Source organism: Natrix helvetica, assembly GCF_964273705.1.
Source record: "Natrix helvetica genome assembly, chromosome: 3".
Taxonomy (NCBI): domain Eukaryota; kingdom Metazoa; phylum Chordata; class Lepidosauria; order Squamata; family Natricidae; genus Natrix; species Natrix helvetica.
The window spans coordinates 69,572,932-69,593,688 of record NC_138549.1 but is presented as its reverse complement, the minus strand read 5'-3'; the positions used below and the strand labels follow the sequence as shown (position 1 = coordinate 69,593,688).

Sequence of the window (20,757 nt, the reverse complement as noted above, 5' to 3'; positions counted from 1 at the left end):
GCTGCGCATGCTTGATGCATGCTTGTTACGCAGTGCAATAAGAATTGTTCTGTGAATGTGCAGAAGTGAAAAACAAGATGGTGACATCTACGGTGGCGTCTGGAGAACCAGTTCGGGGGCATGGCAGGCCTGGGTCACTGCTGGTTTCAGTAACTCGGGCCACCAAACCACTACTGGTTCGGCCAAATTGGTCTGAACCAGTAGGAACCCATCTAGAACTCATGGTCTCCCAGTTTATAACTCTATTTATATTGTCTGCAACTTAATCTCAATTACATCCATTTGCTTTAAATGCCTTTACAATATTGCGATCTCCCAATGGCATAACATTTAAAGGAGGTGTAATAGGTAGACAAGAATTGATTATCAATTTTTGAAATGTGAACATCTAAATGATGGATTGCTTTTGATCATTATTCCCAAGACAAATGCAATTATCTCATAGTTAAAGTTAAGAAACATCTTAAACTCTCCAAGGACTTTAATTACATAAAATTATTAATCTTTGTCTAATATTATTCCATTCAAAAGGAATTCTCTCATGTTGTGAGAAAGCTAAAAACAATCTATGAAGCTGAATAATTCAATAACAGAATTTCATATCATGATTTTCCAGAATTCTGCAATACTGTATGTATTCAAAACAGAAAAAACGAGGCTGTTGAAAAACAAATTGAAAATCCTGAAAGCATTCTTCCTTTTTCTCATAATGTATTCTGTGGTTATCATAGCCTTTTCTTGTGGAATGTTGGTATAACTACAGTATAATGACACTCTGAGCTTAAAACTAAAACTCTAATATTAAAAAAAAAACCAACCATATGTTTCAAGTAGCTGGAATAAATGGTTTTAAGTGGAGGAAGTACATAAGATGTTCTAACTTTATCCAGTGATTTTATAACAATGTCAATTCTAGGTTTAAAACTTTGGATCTCATTCCTACAGATTATCCACATTTTATCATCCAACAGTACCAATTTTAAATCAGTATGTGACTATATGGATTATCAGGTAATAAAATCTAAAACTTATTCTGAAAATTTCAAAATACCTATTATACCTTTCTACGCTTATAAAAATAGATCAATTAATCTTTTGTAAATATACACTATATTGCCAAAAGTATTCCCTCACAGAAGCTTCTGATTATGTGGATGGGGAGCGAATACTTTTGGCAATATAGTGTATGTTGTAATTTCAACATGATCGCATCTAGTGGTCAGATCAATCCAAGTGAAAGGGATGGATGAAAAATTGGGGGTTTATATGGCCCTTCATATTATATTACTCAATAATGCATGTTTTTGATAACTGCCCAAGATACTGCCTTTTTAATACTACAACCCTGATAATTCTTGACTATAGACTGTGCTGGTTGGGCCAATGAGAATTATAGCAAAAGGCACTAGGTCCTTATATGTTTACAAGACAGTTATTTTTTACATGTCTAGGATATAATTTCAATCTATGTAGTTTAGTGTATTAAGATAATCGGGACTTGCTTTGAAAAACAATATTTAAGGTTTCCTCACCAAATGTAATTGGTTCCCCAGTTTCTGTTCTTCCTGACTATTCTGACCTCCTAATTCCAGATATTATAAACTATATTAAATTACTGTAAATAAGCCTCAAGTCTTTATTTACTTCCATTTACCCATGGTTGACTCTCCACTGAAACATTATTGATTTCTATTCCAAGTTATATGTAGTGCGAGTCTGTCAAACTAGAGGCCCACGGGCCAGGTAGGTCATGCGCTGGCCATTCCCAATTTAGCAAAGGGGGGGGGGGGAAAGTCCTGCTACGTCACATGAGGATGCCATGATGCCATGAGTTTGACATCCCTGATGTAGTAGATGCTCTGAAATATCAGAACAGGACTCCAACTGTAATTAAACATTTATATAATGACAATAGTTAGCTCTACAGAAATCAAGGGGGTAGCTGTAACTTATTTGCATACTTAGAACTTCATAAAACACATTCTGAGCACATAGCCATAAATGGGCTCTCAAGTGAAACAATCAAATGTATGTCTTCCTTGCAATGTCCTCATGCACAGAGGATATCAGTCCAACAGACAGGATGCAACATTTTTTAATCTAAATTTGAAATTAAAATGTTTGAAATGAATATATAATAGTATGGAATCTTCTTCCATTAAAACATGACAAATGATACCAGTGAAAAAGTAACAACAGAATTCATCAAAAAATAGCAAACAGATGTAAGACATTTTTACCGTAAAAAGAGACATGCACAAATTAAACACTTTCCCCCCTTTACAACCTTGAAACTTTCCCTTCATTGTTAGCATACAAAGTTGGTTTTCAGTCAGGAAGAAACTTTTCTCTTGCAAAAGTAGCAAAAATGCTTGCAATTATATAATCCCAGTTTATTCTGGGTGATGGAACAGAATCTTTTGCACATTCGCTCATGATTCCTGGGCATATGGACATCTTTCCACACAAATGTACAACAATTATTTGGATAATTAGTAATGTTGAGTAGATGACGATAAATTGGCCACAAGAATTCCATTTTGTCCCAATATAAGAACTTCACAATAGACAGCAGGAGAGGAATGCACTTGCCATGAGCATTCATTGAGATCATCTGTTTTCCTTCTCCCTGTCTCTTGACCAGTGCTGTATGGTTACATGGTTCCCATAGCCATAACATTTGATGTCTAACTTCTGCAGTTTATGAGTGAGCTCTTGGTGATTGAGGTGGAAGGAAGAGGGGATTTCAAAAAAACTGTAGTTATGACAGCTACAAATTCAGTAGGTCAAGAGAAGCAGGCAGATGGGCATTATGTATTGAGACTGCAGAGAATGGGCTAATAAAATATACATAACTTCATATGCAAGCTTCATTATCAGAAAGTTTGCACAACAACATGATATGCTGAGTAAGGAGAGGGGTAGAGCTATGTCATTGCAATTAGAATATTGCTCTGGGAATGTATAATATAAAGATTTAAAAAATATCCCACCTGTAAAGTAGTGATTTACATGAGGAGTAAAAGCTAATATTTCAGGGAGATTTAAAAATCCCACCAGTTCTAATACTGTCGTCTTCCAGGAAGTAGAAACACACACACATATACATATATACAAATAAGGCCAAACCATGGATTAATGTTTCTTTAAGTGTAATCATCAAACAAAGTTGCTAAAAACATCAAAAAAGACCAATAAATTACAGAAGTTTAAACTTTTTAGGTAGCTGGGTCATAAGTTTATTTTGCTTGGTGAAAAGAAAACCAGTCTTTCAAATGTTTCAGTTAATTGAAGGACTTAGAGCCATCCTCTGTTCTTGATTTCCAAAAGGACTGATTGATAGTGCTGTCTAACAATATGTTCCAGTTGAATTAGTTGGCCATATCCAACTGATAACCGTGTTCTGGGGAGGAAATGAGAAAATGAAGAAATGAGAAAAAAGTGCAATCTGCTAAGCCTAGCCTAGTCCCCTCTGTTATGACTTTCTATAACAGTTTTTCAAAATGCACAAGATTATTTTCTTCTAAGGGTTGCACTAGCTTCCATTGTGAGCACTGATTTAAAGTACCATATTTTTCGGAGTATAAGACACACCTTTTTCTCTCAAAAAAGAGGCTGAAAATCTGGGTGCGTCTTATACACTGAATACAGCATTTTTTTGCCTCCTGAAACCTTGAACCTTCACCAAAATGGCCGTGCATAGCTTATAGGAGGCTTTCAGAGAGCTCTTGGAGGCTGGAAAGGGCAGAAATGAGCAACAAATGGGTCGTTTTTTGCTCATTTTTGCCTCTCCCCTCCAGGAATATTCTACAAGCCTCCTAAGGACTATTCATGCCCTTTTTTGGGGGGGGTGGGGGACGGACCTGTTTTTGTGAAAAATGGGTCGTTTTTGTGAGGTTTGCAGAGTGCAAAAACTTTTTTTTTAATTTGCCTCTTCAAAACCTTGGTGCGTCTTATACTCCGGTGCATCTTATACGCTGAAAAATACGGTACTTTTTATAGCCTTTAAAGCTCTAAGTAGCATGTTTTACCTGGAGGAATGTTACTTTCAATATGAAGCTATCCATATCTTTCAAGATCTTGCCAACTTCTGCAGTGCAATGAGTGAAGATATAGGAAAAGGCTTTACAGTGCAGTATTCAGGGTTTTGCACTCCCTCCTAAGGAAGGACCGACATATAAACTGTCAGCTGCTTTCCAAGTGGCAGTCACCATTTTACTTTCAGCAGGCTTCCAGCTTGCTTGGGAGATAAATTTTAATCTAGGCTGTCTTACTATTTTGCATAATGTATTGGTCTTTATCTGTGGCTATTAGTTACCACAGTGTATGGTTTTGGGAAAGAGTAACCTTTCTGATGACTTTTTGTTAAGATTCTTTGAAATTTATTATAACATAAATGAATATTGAAACTTGGAATAAAGAAATCATGCTTAAGCACACTCTTTTATTAAAAAACTGCATCAAGTAGAACCACTAAGCTTTGGAATTGGAATTTCTCACAGTTAAACTAATTTAAAGGTATTTATAGGGACAAGATACTATATTAAACAAACTGTTATATGGGACTCATAGTACCTTTCCTTTTTAAATTCTGTTGACATCCGTTTAGCATTCCATCTGTAGCTTAGAAAGATTATGTAGAAATGCACATAAAAATGCAAATCTCACCAATGATCAATTATTTCTACATACTTACTACTTCCTTCTCCAAAAACAGCACATCCCCAGCTTTTTAGAATTGTTAATGAAATGTTAGAATTAGTTTATATAGAAAACTATTTTTTTCTCTCAGAATGCATCAATTTGGATTTCCTAGATTACTACTATTTTTTCAGAAGTGATCCTTCTAGAACCTGAAGTAATTCATAGTATTTTAGATGTGATACTACTGTTTCTTAAATAAATGCATGCACTCAACGTGATTTAATAACATTAAAAAAGGATTAACAATTCATTTTAAAGGTCTTCTTGTCTAGAAAATGAATTAAGCTTCTAGTTCTTTCATTTGATACACCCTCACTTCCCTTCAAAAGGTCACTTCTTTCATCAATGGAAAACCAATCTTTTTATATCGGGTGAATGACCCGATATAAAAGTACTACTTTTATATTCTCACAAGTACTACTTACCTTCCAGTTTCCTTAGCATATGAAACTACCTTAGCATATTCATTCATGTGATCAGTATAGAAGTCACTGTCATGTAAGACATAGGGTACAGTGCTACATTCCAGTGATTATTAGAACAAGATTATATACCCATGAAAGATTTAAAATCATCCCAGAATCTGGAAGTTACTATTGAATAATTCTATCCTGGACAAGACAATCGTTTTCCCAGAACGTCATTTCAGTAAGGATCAAGATTCAGCCCTACAGATGTGCCATCAAATTAAGTTAGATAATTATCTATGTTGTAGCCAAACCTCTGATGAAAATATGGGAGGAGGAAATTCATTTAATAATTATAAGACTATATTTGATTTCTGCCCAGAATCCTCAAAGCTGATTTTAGACTTGATTAAGAAAATAATTACATTTTTAGGATGAAATTAATTACCTGGGTCACCCAAGATATGCACCAGCCTTAGTTAGGAAATCATGCGAGGCACTTTAGAAAACAGCATTAGCAAAAAATCAGCCTTCCCAATATATAACAATCTCAAGGCATTGTGAAACCCGAAAAAGTAACATATGCATACACATATCCTTTTTACTTTTAGGGTTGCTAATATCGGAACAATAATTTTTATGAGCTTTTTTAATTTGAAAAGGTACATCTGACAATTGCTAACATGGGATGTCATGTAAAGCCTCATGGTCTGAAACATTCTGTGCTGTTTTGATTTCATTCTCTGCTTTTATATATTTTTGGAAAGTTTTCCTATGTTATGTTTTAATTATCGGTTGCTTTATTGCTGTATTTGATATGATGAAGTCTAACAAATTAGAATTAGAATTCTTTGTTGGCCAACTGTGATTAGACACACAAGGAATTTGACTCTGATGCATAAGCTCTCAGCGATGGTGGGATTCAAACCAGTTCTTTGCCCTAATGATTTCTTCCAACAACCAGTTCACCAAACTGCTCAGAAAGTTAACAACCAGTTCTCCCGGCGTGGTGCAAACTGGCTGAATCCCACAACTGGCTCTCAGTGTACATACAACAATAGATCATTAAAATAATGATAATCATCAAAATAATTTGAAAACAAAAAAATATTCTCCCTAATATATTTACTTTCTTCAACCTACAATGACACCCTTTTTTCTTTTAATGATTTAATATTAAAAAGTTATATAGGTAAGTCCTCACCTAACGACTGGTTGCTTAGCTACCTTTCAAAGTTACAATCCATCCAAACAATGAAAATTACAACCTGGATGTGTACTTTGGATAGCTGGGCTCTCTCCTCTGTCATGTGATCGAACTTTGGGCAGTCAGGATCACAGCCACATTTATGGCCATTTGCACCACCCTACAGACACATGACGGCATATTACAGCGATGGCGAACCTTTTTTGGCTCACGTGCCACAAGTGGGGGGAGCGCGGGGGGTCATGTGTGGGCATGCCGCACCCATAATGCAATGCGCGATCCCCCAGTGTGCATGCGCGCACAACGCCCTCCCCCCCCATTTTTACATCTTTTTTTGCCCTCCCCAGGCTCCAGAGGCTTTATAGGAGCCTGGGGAGGGCGAAAAGAGCCTCCCCCGCTCCCCCCGGAGGCCCTCCGGAGGCTTCAGAGACCGTCCGGAGGCTTCCCTGAAGCCTTCGGAGCGCTTAAAACCACCCTCCGAGCAAACCAGAAGTGACTTCCGGGTTGCTCGGAACGTCGTTTTAAGTGCTCCGAAGGCGTCAGGGAAGCCTCCGGACGGTCCCTGAAGCCTCCGGGGGGGGGGGGAAGGCTCTTTTCACCCTCCCCAGGCTCCTATAAAGCCTCTGGAGCCTGGGGAAGGCGAAAAATAGCTTTTAAAAAGGTGAACTCAGCTGGCCAGCACGCGCATGTGCGCTGGCCAGCTGACAGGGCAGTGCCTCGCGTGCCCTGACAAATGGCTCCGCGTGCTACTTGTGGCACGCGTGCCATAGGTTCACCATCACTGGCATATTACAACTGTTTTGCTAAAAACCAGCACTTATTTCTGTTTTTTTTTTTTTTTTTTGCAAAACTCCACTCATAGTGAACCATTGGTTCATTTAACATCCAGGGGATTTGCTTAATACCCATGTTCACTTAATGCCTAAGAAGTTTGCTTATTGCCTATGGCATTCGCTTAATGACTGTGAAGTAGCTCCATGCCGAGGTTACTTCTAATGCTCCAAAGCACATGCACAGTAAAAAAGCTGCTAATCATTTGCTAATTTAGATCAATATACCATCATGAACTTGAAAAGGAATCAGATTATTTGATAAGCATAACCAACTGGTTACTTCTGTGAAACAGTCTTGGGAAATTTATATAAATTCAATAAATAAACAAACAAGCAAGCAAGCAAGCAAGCAAGCAAGCAAGCAAGCAAGAGGTACTTACAGGAGTATGTAATATTCATTTTTAATTATAGCCTTTTAAATGTTTGTTAAAATGCTACTTGATCTCTAAGTGATAGGATTAACAAAACAGATTTTGCATAGACTGTTTCATGGAAAGGTTATGAAAAATATTTAGTATTACTTTATTTTTGTTCCTTTAAAAAAAAGCTTACCTATATATTTCTTGGGAAATACAGTCATAAAGTTCCTCAGCAGTAAATTTTGTACTATTATTTACCTATGAATTGAAAAGACACCAACTTACTAATGTAGGAAAACTCATTCTCAAATACTAATGTTATATACTGGAAATTGTTTGTTGCTATAATAAAAGCAAATAAAAGCTTCAGATTTGTTAAAAAATTAATATTATGAATTGGCCCACAGATCTTATACCAGTATTAACACTGTAGACAGCAACATCTGCAGCAAAAGAATTTGATGGAAGACAATTTTCGCGAATCCTGAGGGTTTGAGAAAGCTTCCCCTTTCTGATAATCTTAATGCATGTGCAAATGCTGTTTGCAGTGGGAAAAGAATGGCTTAATCAAGATTGTGGGAGGATCTCATATAAGCTTTTGTCAGGTGTGAAGGATCAGGGCCATATGTTAAGTTGCAGCACAGATTTATTCAAACCTATACACAAGAATCTAGTCTAGTAACAGTCAGCACTAAATTGGCACTAGATAAAAGTCAACGGAATTCAAAGTGGGGGGGGGCAATTTGGTCATTTCTGGCAATACAAGGACTCTAAACTGATGACAAGTTTAACTCTGCCTACTCTTCTCCTACAGCTTTGATTAGTAAATCAGTGCTAAGCCAGACATGCATTTTATTAATTACTATGTAACTATGTAACTTCCTCCCCATATATTTTTGCTCTGTTTGAACCAGAGCAACTCTTTTGTACCCAAGGGACATTGGGAAAGAACATTTTTTAAATTTGAACACAGAAGATATGGCCTGTCATGTTCTGAAGTCATAAGAGGGAATTTAATGTAATCATTCAGAGCAAAATGGGTGCCCTAAGTTTTGCATATTTAAAGTACTTATTTTTCTGATTAACCTTGCCCAAATGATTAATAATTTTGTCTTGTCAAATTCGAGGGTACTTTGTACAACAAATGAGTCACCAACTCTCACCCATTTATGACTTGATAACCAAAATGGCACTTTCATTAGACTACAATTTAACAGGCACAATATATTCAACAAATTCGTAATACAGAGAGTGAAGTGCATTTAGGTTATGGTGTAGGCCTTTTCAAAGTACTTACATGAACCTTAATTTTTTTGAAAATGTGTACCAGACTTCTTTGAAATCTTTATCCAAAATTTCTGTCTTTTCTATCATAAACAATTTAACAACAACAAACACACCAAACACTTGAAAATTATAACTCACCTCATTATTAGTTAAGAATCTATACAAGGCCCAAACATCTTGAAAGCTACTATTTGGCACTAAGACTCTAGGAAAAAAGAAACAGAGACAGAAAATTAAAGGATTTTTAACATGAATGTTAAAAATGTTATAGCATACTCTCTTATCCAACAATTTTATACATATATAAAGATAGATAAGAGGTTTAGATTCTAAAACCTAACCTAATCCCAGAAAACACTAGTCAGAAGGTGAAATGGTAACTTTGTACATATTTATACTGTCTACCTTATGTTGCTACTGTTGGGCAAGAAATAAATATATCACTTACTTTTATTATATTTTAATCTCTATATTATCTATGTGTCAAACTGGGTGATCTGCCATGGACCAGTAGACTTGTGCAGGCAAACTAAGTAGCACAGCTCAGAGCGGTCTCACTCTGCCAGTACAAGGCTAATCAGTATTATTTTCACAATTATCATCTCTAACTGTTTGTGTCTTATTTGAGGACACCAAACCACAAACTGAACCTGACTCAGGCTCTGTGCAATGTAAAAACTGGATAGCCTGTTCAGTAACTATTAACAAGCAGAACCACTAATTATATTGTAGGGGCTGATCAATCCTAAAAAGAGGGAAGCTAAAAAGCAGTTGGCTGTTTGAAGGGGAAAGGGGAAAAGCTATTTATGAAATAGCTGATGGAGAGACAGGATTTACTTAAAACAAGCAGACCTGGATTGCTCTTTAAGAGCTAATTCCTTAAATGCTGCAAACTGGTCTTAAGTAACGTTTACCTCCTTAATCCAACCAGAAAGAAAAACATAACAGGAATTTATTTTGCCTAAGGTCGGAAGAATGCCCAATAACTAACATATTTGAAGGCAATCCATTTTTGAAGAAAAAACCTGCAGCACTAGGAGATACTTTGGGGACTTCTTCAACAGTTAGTCAAGGGTCACACTGAAGAACCCATGAAATGCATCCAACAAGTAGTCCTTGTTGAATGACCGTTCATTCAGTGGCTATTCAAAGTTATGAGAGCACTGAATGGGAAGGACCATTCCTCATTAATTCCAGCTGTTGTAGTGCTCTGTATCATTTGATTGTGATTTGGGTGCTTGGCAACTAGCTTGCAATTATGGCAGTGGCAGCATTCTGCAGTCACACGATTGCCATTGGTTATCTTCACTGCTGGCTTCTGACAAAGTCAATGGAGAAGCCAGATTCATTTAACCACTGTGTTACTAACTTAACAACTGCAGTGATTCACTTAACAAATTTGACAAGATGAGTTGTACAATGGGGCAAAACTCACTTAACAAGGGTCTTAATAACAACAGAAATTTTGGGCTCAGTTGTGGTCGTAGGTCTACCTATAAACAATTTTCATCATTTGGCCAAACTAGACAGTATGCATATATGTAGCATAAGTGATGCCTGATCAGGATGCTAAAGCAAGGCATGTTGGATTGCAAAAATAGCTGGCATGGGAGATGAAGCCCAGGAAACAAGACGGGCATTATAGAAACTGCTTGGAAGTGTCTAAGAGTTGTAAACAATTATGGAAAGCAGTACCGTAGAGTGCTTCCTCCCAAAATCAGGACAAGGGAAGGAGAAAGCCTCATATATTTAGATCAGGGGTTCCCAACCCACGGCCCACTACTGGGCCGTGGCCTATTCAGAATTGGGCTGTGTGAGCGACGGACCAGCATGCACCCTGCTTGACTTGCTCGAGCACTGGGCTTTGTGCAAGTTGAGCTGCATATGCATGTACCTGCCAGCCACTCACGTGGCCTGGTTCCCCCACCTTCCAACTCGGGACCACTGCACTAGATATCTGAGCCAGAACTACTGAGATAGCTGAGAGGTTTAGCAAGATTTACAGGAACAACACTCATTATCTAAGTCTGATCAGCTTTCTGATAGGGATAATTGTTGTTTAGGTTACTACGTGGTTCTAACTGAAGTGAATACATTCCTGTAATATTTAATAGCAATGAGCTAATTTTCTAAATTTTCAAGGATTACCCATCTCGAGAACCCATTCCTGGAGCCTGTATATGAATCCCAGAATATTTGCATGGCAGTAGGTATAGAAAATAAGTACAGTCAAGAGAATAAGTACAGTCTACATCACATACTAATCAATATACTTGTTGATATGCAAAAGCTATGTTTAATGGCCCTGTCATATAACATCTTGCCTTATGTGATGTTAGTATCACTGTATTAAAAATGGGCAACTAAGGCCCTTGGCAATTTTATCTGGAATCTAGAGAATCCTAAAAATCCTCACCGTTGCTTCACATTCATTCTGTGATCAGTTACTGCTCTCTTATGGCTTTTCATGTTTTTCAATTGACTGAGAAAACACTAGGTTATATCAGAGCCACACACACTATTCAGTTCATGGATACTCACTGCTGAATTCCAGCAAGAATTTCATTCACTGTGCCCATTAATTTCTGCAGTCCCATAAAAGCTTCTTGAAACGAAGACATATTCGAAGTTTGGGGTATTGCATTAAGGTCTACTTTTTGGAAAATTTCAAAACTAAAAAAAAAGAGTAATGTTAAAAAATTAATTAAACATTGACATGGACTCATTTTCCCCCACTGCAATCCAATCACACCAAATTTGCCAAAAACTACTGTATACAGACATGAATTTTTTTTCGTAACTGATGATCCCTAACCCAACCTCTGTCTAAATCACAGCAGTCAAGAGACTTCCCTCCAAAGTATTAAGTAACAAGGCCTAAATGATATCACACACTTTAAGATTCCAGTCAAAACAAAGTGTCTAGGAGAAGGGAAATATTTTAACATTTCCAGGGCATGTTTGTGCTATAGTAGATATAAGTGGAGGAAAGCCCCCAATGGCTGGCTAAAAAGAGGGAAAAAGTCATTCTTGGAATGACTAGTTCATTATGTGTGAAATCACTTGCAAAATGATAGAAAGCAAACCACTCTTTCCAATAATTAAATAGCAATTTTGTGGCAGAGACCCTTGTAGGCAGTGAGGTGGACCAGAAACACAAAATGACAGAAACACAAACACAGTTAGGTGAACAGTAACAGATAGCAAATACTGGACTCTCCAATATGTAAAGGACCTGCTGAAGTTTATTCTTCCCGGTCCCCTGTGTAGTCAAGGATAGGGATTTGGAAAAAAAGAGAAAGACAATTTAGAGTTTCAGCAGTCCAAACCCAAAATTCAAAGTAAAACTCAAAATATCTAATCAAAAAGTAAATGAATCATGGAAGCAGTGGTTTTAGATTCAGCTATGCACATATAAGCAAATCCTCAGCTGAGAAGTCACTGGCCCCTTTCTAAGAAAGGCTTTCCAGCATGAGAAACCAGCTCCCTTCCTCTGCCTGGATAATGAGCTGAGTATTAGTCGGTTCAGAAGAATGAGGGGTTTGGTATACAGAGCCCTAATAAGGGTAATCTAGCAAGTGTTTTCGGTGTAAGCTTATTTTTGTCATTCTCTGTTTTTTTGTCATTTTGTCATTCTATGCTTAGTAGGTCCTGAATCTGCAGGCACAGGATCCACTAAGCCCTGTGTCATACTCTGGTGCAGAGACTTACTCAGAAGGAAGCGGCTGCTTTCAAGATGGTTTCTAAAACTAGTTAATATTATGGGAGTGAATATGCAGACTATTGGTGGCAACACGATATGTAGAAATATTATTGATACGGTGCCATTCCTTTACCTGGCACTTTACTAAATTATAGAAGAAAATATTAGGCAGGTCCCACCCACAAAGAATTCACAGTTCATGCTCAGCAGTGGAGCATGTTTGCTAGAATACATGACACAAATGAACTTTTAAAATCCTGTAAGGAAAGTTTTATATTAGACTTTATTTAAAAGGATACTGGTTTGTTTTACTAAATATTGTTTTAGCAAATGGTACCTGAACACATTGATTCTGTTCCATACATTTTCAAGGACGGACCAAATTTCCTTATGTCTATTTTCTTGTGCTGAAGACTCTGTTAATGGAGACTTATCTCCTGTCTGAGTGTGTTCTGACAAAATCACATCTTCCATTTTTTCACATGTATCATTTCCCAAATTAGATTTCAAGGTATTTTTAGAATTTTCTCCTATACTTGACTCCATCTTAGGAAAACACAACAAACAAGCAGTAAGTTAGGGTTACGGTCAATTAAAATATTTGAGGAATGCCACATAATCACCATGTTAATAACAAACTCAAGAAGTTTTGTTTCCTTCTGCCATCACAAAAAAGATGTAATTCAGTTTTTCTTTATATATAATTTCATAAATTATACATGGGTAGTTCACAATGCAATTTAAAATCTAAAATTAATAAAACTTAACTTTTCTTACAGAGAAAAATGGCAATAGCAAATATTTTCAAATCCTAAAAATATAATAATTTTATAAAATCATAATAGTGATTTTCTAAGACTGAATATTTTCCAGCCAGGTCCTAGTTCACTATGCAAGCTTTTCTACCTGCTCTATTTCCAGGCTCATAAATAGAGCTCTCCTGGAGATATTTGAAAATTTCTCCTGCAAATATTTCCAAATAAGGAACTCTTTACCATACATGCCTTGGTAGTGATTTGGAGGAAAGATAATTTAGGTGCCTACTGCTTTCTAGCTGGTTGAGAGGGAGCCACTTTTCTCATTACAGGAGCAGACCCAAACCTATAAAAATATTTCTCTCTCTCTTCTCAGACAATGCAAGATATCCCTCTCTTCCTCTGCTCAACTCTTAAATTTAAAATACACTTGTGGATGCAAGATACTTTCCATCATAACTCCTCTAAATTTGGCTGCTTTTCTCCTTTTCCTTATTTTTTTGCAACCAGGACAGAGAAAAAGGCAAGAAGAGAAAGAAGGCACTACAGCTGCAATGGTGAACCTATGGCACGTGTGCCACAGGTGGCATGCAGAGCCCTCTCTGCGGGCATGCAAGCCGTCACCCAACTCAGCTCCACCGTGTGTGCCTCCTGCCTTCCAGCTGGTTTTCGGGGCTCTGCTGCACATGTGCAGGGGGGCGGGGCACATGTGCGGGGGTCACATATGCATGCAAGGGGGGTCGGGGTGCATGTGAGGGGGTCATGCACACATGCGTGGGGGGTTGTGGTGCACAGGGGGATGCACATGCATGCATAGGGGTGGGAGGAGCATGAGGCACACACGGGCATATGCACATACAGGGGGCACAGCCCCCTAGCGCATGCATTGCAATATGGGTGCGCGTGTGCACGCTTTTGGCACACAACAACAAAAAGGTTAGCTATCACTGCACTAGAGAATGAATACAAGAGAAGCCAGTAGGCTATCTTACTGAAGGAAGAAGAAAAGATTGATGGTGATGGTATGGTTGTGCTGTCATAAGCGATACCTGACTTAGGAATGGAAGCAGGGAAAGATAGTATATTAGAAACATCTGTGTCTCTTCCCTCCCTCTCTTCATGCTGTTATTCCAATCTGTCTTCTGTTGGGAACCCACAAGATACGAAGCAAGAGGGGTCAGAGCCTAAGGGCTTCTATGCTTGGAGGTTCCTCCTATATCTTCACAGTTTGTACATCACTGCTAGTACAGAAGCCAATCTTTTTTATTCAGCAGTGAAATTTGGTTCTTGTTTTATCCACAGCAAATGCAATACTAATTTCCATTTAAAAAGAAACAATTCAGACACAACTAACTTTTTTCTTTGATTGATGATAAATGTGAATGCCATCAATCTTGTAACCAGATTTATGCACTTAAAAGGAACTAGGGTTGTCAAAACTTAGCCTGGTTTACCTCTTCAACAGTCTTGAGTAATTTATTCACTTGAGCTAAAGCCCGCGAAAGAAAACCATCATAGGTGGATCTTGAACTGAACATTTCCAATAACATTTTTGACTCCCGGAGGACATTCCTCAATGTTGAATATCCAATTATTTTACCTGTGATAGGAAGTAGAAAAGAGTATTGTTCAGATCCGAAATTCTTGCTGCTTTATTATTAAAGCCCTATGAAATGGTATACTAAAATGATATGGTTATTCAAGTGTAATTGACTTTTTAAAATATGAGATGCACAATTATAAGGCTTAAAACTGGATTAATTTCTATTACTCTGCCTTGAGTTACACAATACTGTAGAGGAAAAGAAAGAGGAAGAAGAGGAAGAAAAAGAGGAAGAAGAAAAAAGAGTTTCACAGCATCATGGGCCTTATAGGCCAAAGGATGCCATCATAACATAAAAATATTGTAATAACAGCAGAAACAGAAGAGGGCAAGGAAGATCAAAAATTGGTCAGTACCAGGTGCAAATGAACTGTATGGCTTTTGGTTGAAATATCTGATTGGTCTGCATACACTCATTGCTAAGTATTTTAACAACATACTGTAAGAAGTTAAAATTGAAAACCGGTTAACATATGGCAAAATCAATCTGATAATGAAAAATCTAACAAAAGGGGCAGTACCAGGCATCTACAGGCCAATTCCTGCTTAACAACAACTTTTAAACTTCTAACTCTTATGGTAAATGATGCAGTCCAACAGCACCTAGTTGAAAACAAGCTCTTTCCATCTGAACAGAAAGGAAACCCCCTGAATAGCAGAGACACACAAGATCAACTCCCAACTGACAAGATGACTTTGGAAAACTGTAAGACAAGGATGACCAACTTGAATGTAGTCTGGATTGATTACAAGAAGGCATTCCACTCCCTGAAACATGACTCAAGTGCCAAGAAATAACAGAAATCAGTAGAAACATCAGAAGCTCTATGCAAGGATCAATAGCACAATAGAAGACACAGTTGCTGGTCAACGATGACGAACTGGGAGAAGTTAGCTTCAAAAGAGGAATGTTTCAAGAAGGCTTACTCTCACCTCAACTATTTGTCATTACATTTATTCCACTGTCAACAATGCTGAAAAGGCCAAACCGTAGCTATTGAACATCAAGAACATTTGCCAGGTTATTCCACCTCCTTTACATGGGTGATCTGAAGCTGTATGGCAAAACACTATCTGGAATAGAATTGCAGCTCGGCACTGTCCATATATACAGCCAAGATGCTGCAGTGGACTGGCAAACATGCCACCCTGGGAAACATACCAGCAGGGGATAAAATGGTGAAAACTGAAGGAATCAAGATGGAAATAGTCTCAACGAAGATAAGTAGAAATTTTTTGGATCAGGAGTCTCTGTACTCAGTCATTCAAGCTCTGGTCATCTCATACTTGGACTACTACATGGTGCTGTTCTTGAAGAGCATTTGGAAACTTCAACTGATGCAGAGTGCAGTGGTGCGCGCAGTCTTGGGGCCCCCTAGAATGGCCCATGTTAGTCCACTAGCTGCCAGTCTGCTTCTGACTGCAATTCAAGGTGTTGGTTATTATTTATACAGACTTGCATGACATGGATCATGGTTAGTTGAGGAATTGTGCCACCTGTATGGGATAGGCCTGTTCCACCCATCCAAGTACAGAAGGCATGGTATAGATCCTGTCCTAAAGGAATTACTGCTGGCAGCATCCAGGAGAAGAGCCTTCTGTGCTGTGGCCATGCCTTTTGCTATCTCTTGAGGTGAGATTGGCTCTCACCCTCCTGACTTTCTGCAAGAGCCTGAAGACCTGCCTCTGCCATTTCGCCAGGGGCCTCAAGGCAGGGACTACCATGCTGGAGGTGGATGATTCCACCTCCCTTGCTTCTTCCCTTGTCATGTTTTAATTATAATTTTGTATTCTTTTGATAATAATTTTGTATTCTTGTTGTTACAGTTTTGCCACTTTTGATGTTATAGGTCAGTGGTCCCCAACCTTTGCGACTTGGTAGCCCATATTGGGGGGGAGGGGAACCGAGCCACACGAGCGACTGGTTGACACATGCATGCACAGCTCAACTTGCACAAGTTGAACTGTGCGTGCATGTGCATGCGCTCATCCTGCTGCTTCTGCAAGGACAGCTGTGTGCTCGTGCATGCTGGTCTGCTGCTCAGGCAGCCCAGTTCCAAATAGGCCACAGCCCAGTAGTGGCCCACAGTCCAGGGGTTGGGGACCCAGAATCACTTTGTGAAAAGATGGGCTGCAATTACATGTAATAAATAAATAATAAAAAAATATAAATAGGTGGGTATCCTTCAGGCTAATAATATCAAGCACACTGAAATAAAGAAAAAAAAGTTAGTAATGAATATATCAGACGAATGAAGAAAAATTTAAAGTTCAAAAACTCTGGTGGAAATACCACCAAGGCAATGAACACCTGGGCAGTTCCAGTCATTAGATATACAACTGGAATAATAGATTGGACTTAAGCTGAAGGACATGTAGTAGGAAGAGCAGAAAATAATGATGATGAATCATGCCCTTCTTTCAGGCAGCAAAGTTGATAGACTCTATTTACCAAGAAAAATAGATGGGTGTGGAATGTTGCAAGTATACCAGATAGTTGAATAAGAAAAAAGGGCATTGGGAAAATATCTGAAGGGCAATGCAAAAGATTTATTGAAGCTAATATACCAAGAAGGGTAACTGAGTTTAAAACACTCCAAACTGGCCTATAAAAGACCAAATGAAGAATAGAAAAGATACACGAAGGCAAAGTATTAGATGGCCAGTATATCAAATGGCTAGACCCCAAAATAGACAAAGTAATAGAAAGTGAAGAGGCTAAAGTACTCTGGAAGTTTAGTATTCAAATAGATAAGCATAATGTCACATAACAACCCAGACTTAATAACTGTCAATAAAACAGACAAAAAAGTCTGGATTGTGGTCTTTGCAACACTTGGAGACCAAAAAAAAAAAAAAAGAAGTATCTGGGGAAAAATGATAAAACACAAAGCCCTGCAAATAGAAGTAGAACAACCATGACAAAAGATAGCAAAGGCAGTGCCAATAGTGATAGGCACCTTGGATGCAATCCCAAAACATATGGAGCACCACTTGAATACCATTGGCATTAAGAAAACCATCATTAGCAGGCCTGGCATAATTACAACTGTCCCTCCTGGCAAATGTATTATTATCTGGTTATCTTAGGGGTTTTTTAATTTGTTGTGTCTGTTTTAGGGATTTAAAACTTATATTTATATTAGCTTTGTACAGTTCTTTTAATTGCATTTTAACCTCCTCCAAACTGTACATATTTAATTTTTATTGTATTTTGTGATATTCTCTATGGACTGTACACCGCCCCGAGTCCCTTCTGGGAGAGGGGGCGGTCTAGAAGCACCAAATATAAATAAATAAATAAATAAATAAATAAAATCATCAATCAAGTGTAAAAGGCAACTTTACTTGGAACAGCTTATATCCTGTGGCAGAATCTTTGATATTGTTAAATTAGAACATCCATCTATCCCAAATTCTTGGGAGGGATTCAATAGGTGCACAAAAATGCAAAATCCAGACTAGACATCTGGCAGACTGTGCAACCAACTATAATCAATAATAATAAAAATAAAGCAAGCTTTATATTTTTTTACTACTGATGACTGTGCCCTTTTGATCTAAGTAATTTCACATATTAATATAAACACTCCTACCTTTACAAAGATGTACATAGAGATATTCAATAGTTGAAAAAAGGCTTCTTGATATAAATTGTCCAAAAACAGCCATCCAGTGTTTTTTGTAACACTCTAATACATTTGCTAATGTCCAAGGGGGTTTATGATATACTACCTAAGAAATAAAAATAATTTACTAGCCAGATTTCAGTATCTTTTTTAGAAACATGCCACCTACATCAGCTAGGATACTAGTAATTATATCAATGCCTCCCTATTTTGACAAACAGACAAGATATATAAAATAAATGATAGAATCTGATTTTGGAATGGGGTTAGTAATACCACCTAATACCGTCTCTTCTGATACTTTATTTTTTTCTTTAGAGACAAATTATATCAGAGGGACTTCATTTCATTCTGAGAGTATTTTACAATAGCTTGTAACCTCTCATTATATCACGATTGTGAAGCTATGAAGGGTTAACAAAATGTCAAGGTTTTATAAGACAAGATACAAATATATTAAGATAAGACTATTAGCATGCCATGTAATGCAAAAGGCAAAAAGATGGAATTGAGGATAAAATTCATCTTCCTGAGATTTTCAGATTTTATTTAAACTATGAAGGTGTCATTTACATCACTGACCTAAATCAGCTGTCACAGATGGCTAAAAGAAGCTGGCAGAATTTTGCCAGTCATGGAGAATCAGGAAATCTGAAGAGCATTTAAACAACAAGCAAATCTGGCATTAAGATTGCAAATTTGTAATAGATGTTAAGCGATTTGCTCATTTTGCTTACGTAAGCAATGGGATTCAGTTTTTTATGGCACCCTAATTTGATGTTTCAGATTATCTAAAATCCAAAATACACTAAGCATGAAGATAGATTTTTGAGGAAGGTTTCAAAGGTTTTACTTCTGCACTGTTGTTAGAGCTTAGCATTTTAATTATTTTTAAACACATATTTTTTAAAATGCGTATGACCTTTGCAGGCATTCCCATGCCCATGTGAACAAATGTCGAGCACTTGGCAATCAGCATGTATTTATGACAGGTGTACTGTCCCAGAATCATGTGAAACTCCAGACTTCCAGTGAGGCAATCTAGCATCATTTCTTGGTCTTCTGTTTTTCCTAATTCTTTGCAATAACCATGATCATTGCCAAGCAGATTTGCTCCCCTGGACAGAGTTTGAGGTATTGTCTTGTTTTGGCTTTTTTTTTTTTTGCCCCCCAAATCCTCCCCTCTCTACCCTACACTCAGGAGGTGAGTTTAAAAAAATTAGTAACATCTGATAGGATGCTCTTTAATGTATGTACATTTGAAAATTATGTGCATGCATCCAAGTTGTATCAAGATGGATGGCAGGGCTTGGGTCATGTCTCGGTGTCCTATGAAAAGGGGAATTTACTTTAGAAAAACAGAAAGAACAGGTCAGAAAGCAAACCATTAGCTGACCGTGCTCCTTATTCCTCTCCAGACTCACACCTAATTTAGGGAATTGTATACTGACTAAACAAGGAATGACAGTTAGAACAAGAATTGGTTAAAGATAATTTAGATAATTGTTCTCATTCTGCACCCATCATGAGAAGTGTATTTTGAATTAACAGCCCCAAGCTGTATAGCAATAATGGCTTATACATGCAGAAAATTCTGCTGCAAAATGGAAGCATTCTAATGGAACTTTCAGTAGAAGCTCTTAAAGTGACTTGAGGATACTATACCAGAGCCTTACATGGCAAATGTGCCAACAAGATTCATTTCAAAATTTGATACTAAAAGATCAACTACAGGAGAACAGCATTTAAATATAAAATATACAATCTAAAAATATTAAACAATTTGCTGTATGCCAAAAAGTGAAAATAATGTTGTGAAATTGTCATCATAAAAAAAACAAAAGGGGGGGGGGGGGAGAAGGAACCTATCGGTCTTGTGGCTAGCACAAACAGTCCTAACAAATGATCCTTGCCTTTTCTGCTTATAGAAGGAGCAGGATGCCTACCTGCCCCCAAATGCAACAGGAATTCCTAATAATATATAATAGGCTATAACTAAAATTGGAGTCAGAATGTACATAAGTAGGTAAGTATAGGTAAGAACCACTGATGCATTACACATGACTTCCCTAATTGGAAGACCTATATTTCTTTTGAATATTGGAAAATATTCACCTCAATCCAAAGATCTCCAAAAGCAATCTTCAATTCAGTTTCTAAAATAGAAGATAAAACATCTCCCAAGCTTTTTTCCATATCAAAAATAATTTCTGAAAGACGATTAGGAGAAGTCTTTTCAGTCTTCTTGGGGTATTTATCTGTTCGTGAGC

General features: G+C 37.5%; 1 protein-coding gene across 1 annotated transcript in view; it reads right to left on the bottom strand.

The window, feature by feature from the left end:
• Positions 1-2,103: 2,103 nt before the first annotated feature.
• The window catches only part of SWT1 (SWT1 RNA endoribonuclease homolog), a 38,366-nt gene continuing 19,712 nt past the window's right edge, over positions 2,104-20,757 (bottom strand). The window contains exons 11-18 of the mRNA XM_081947389.1: positions 20,603-20,745; positions 18,455-18,593; positions 14,710-14,855; positions 12,838-13,046; positions 11,339-11,470; positions 8,936-9,002; positions 7,704-7,768; positions 2,104-3,403 (exon numbers count right to left, since the gene is read on the bottom strand). Coding sequence (XP_081803515.1) covers positions 3,298-3,403; positions 7,704-7,768; positions 8,936-9,002; positions 11,339-11,470; positions 12,838-13,046; positions 14,710-14,855; positions 18,455-18,593; positions 20,603-20,745 — 1,007 coding nt within the window. The 3' untranslated portion in view covers positions 2,104-3,297. The remainder of the gene's footprint in view (positions 3,404-7,703; positions 7,769-8,935; positions 9,003-11,338; positions 11,471-12,837; positions 13,047-14,709; positions 14,856-18,454; positions 18,594-20,602; positions 20,746-20,757) is intronic.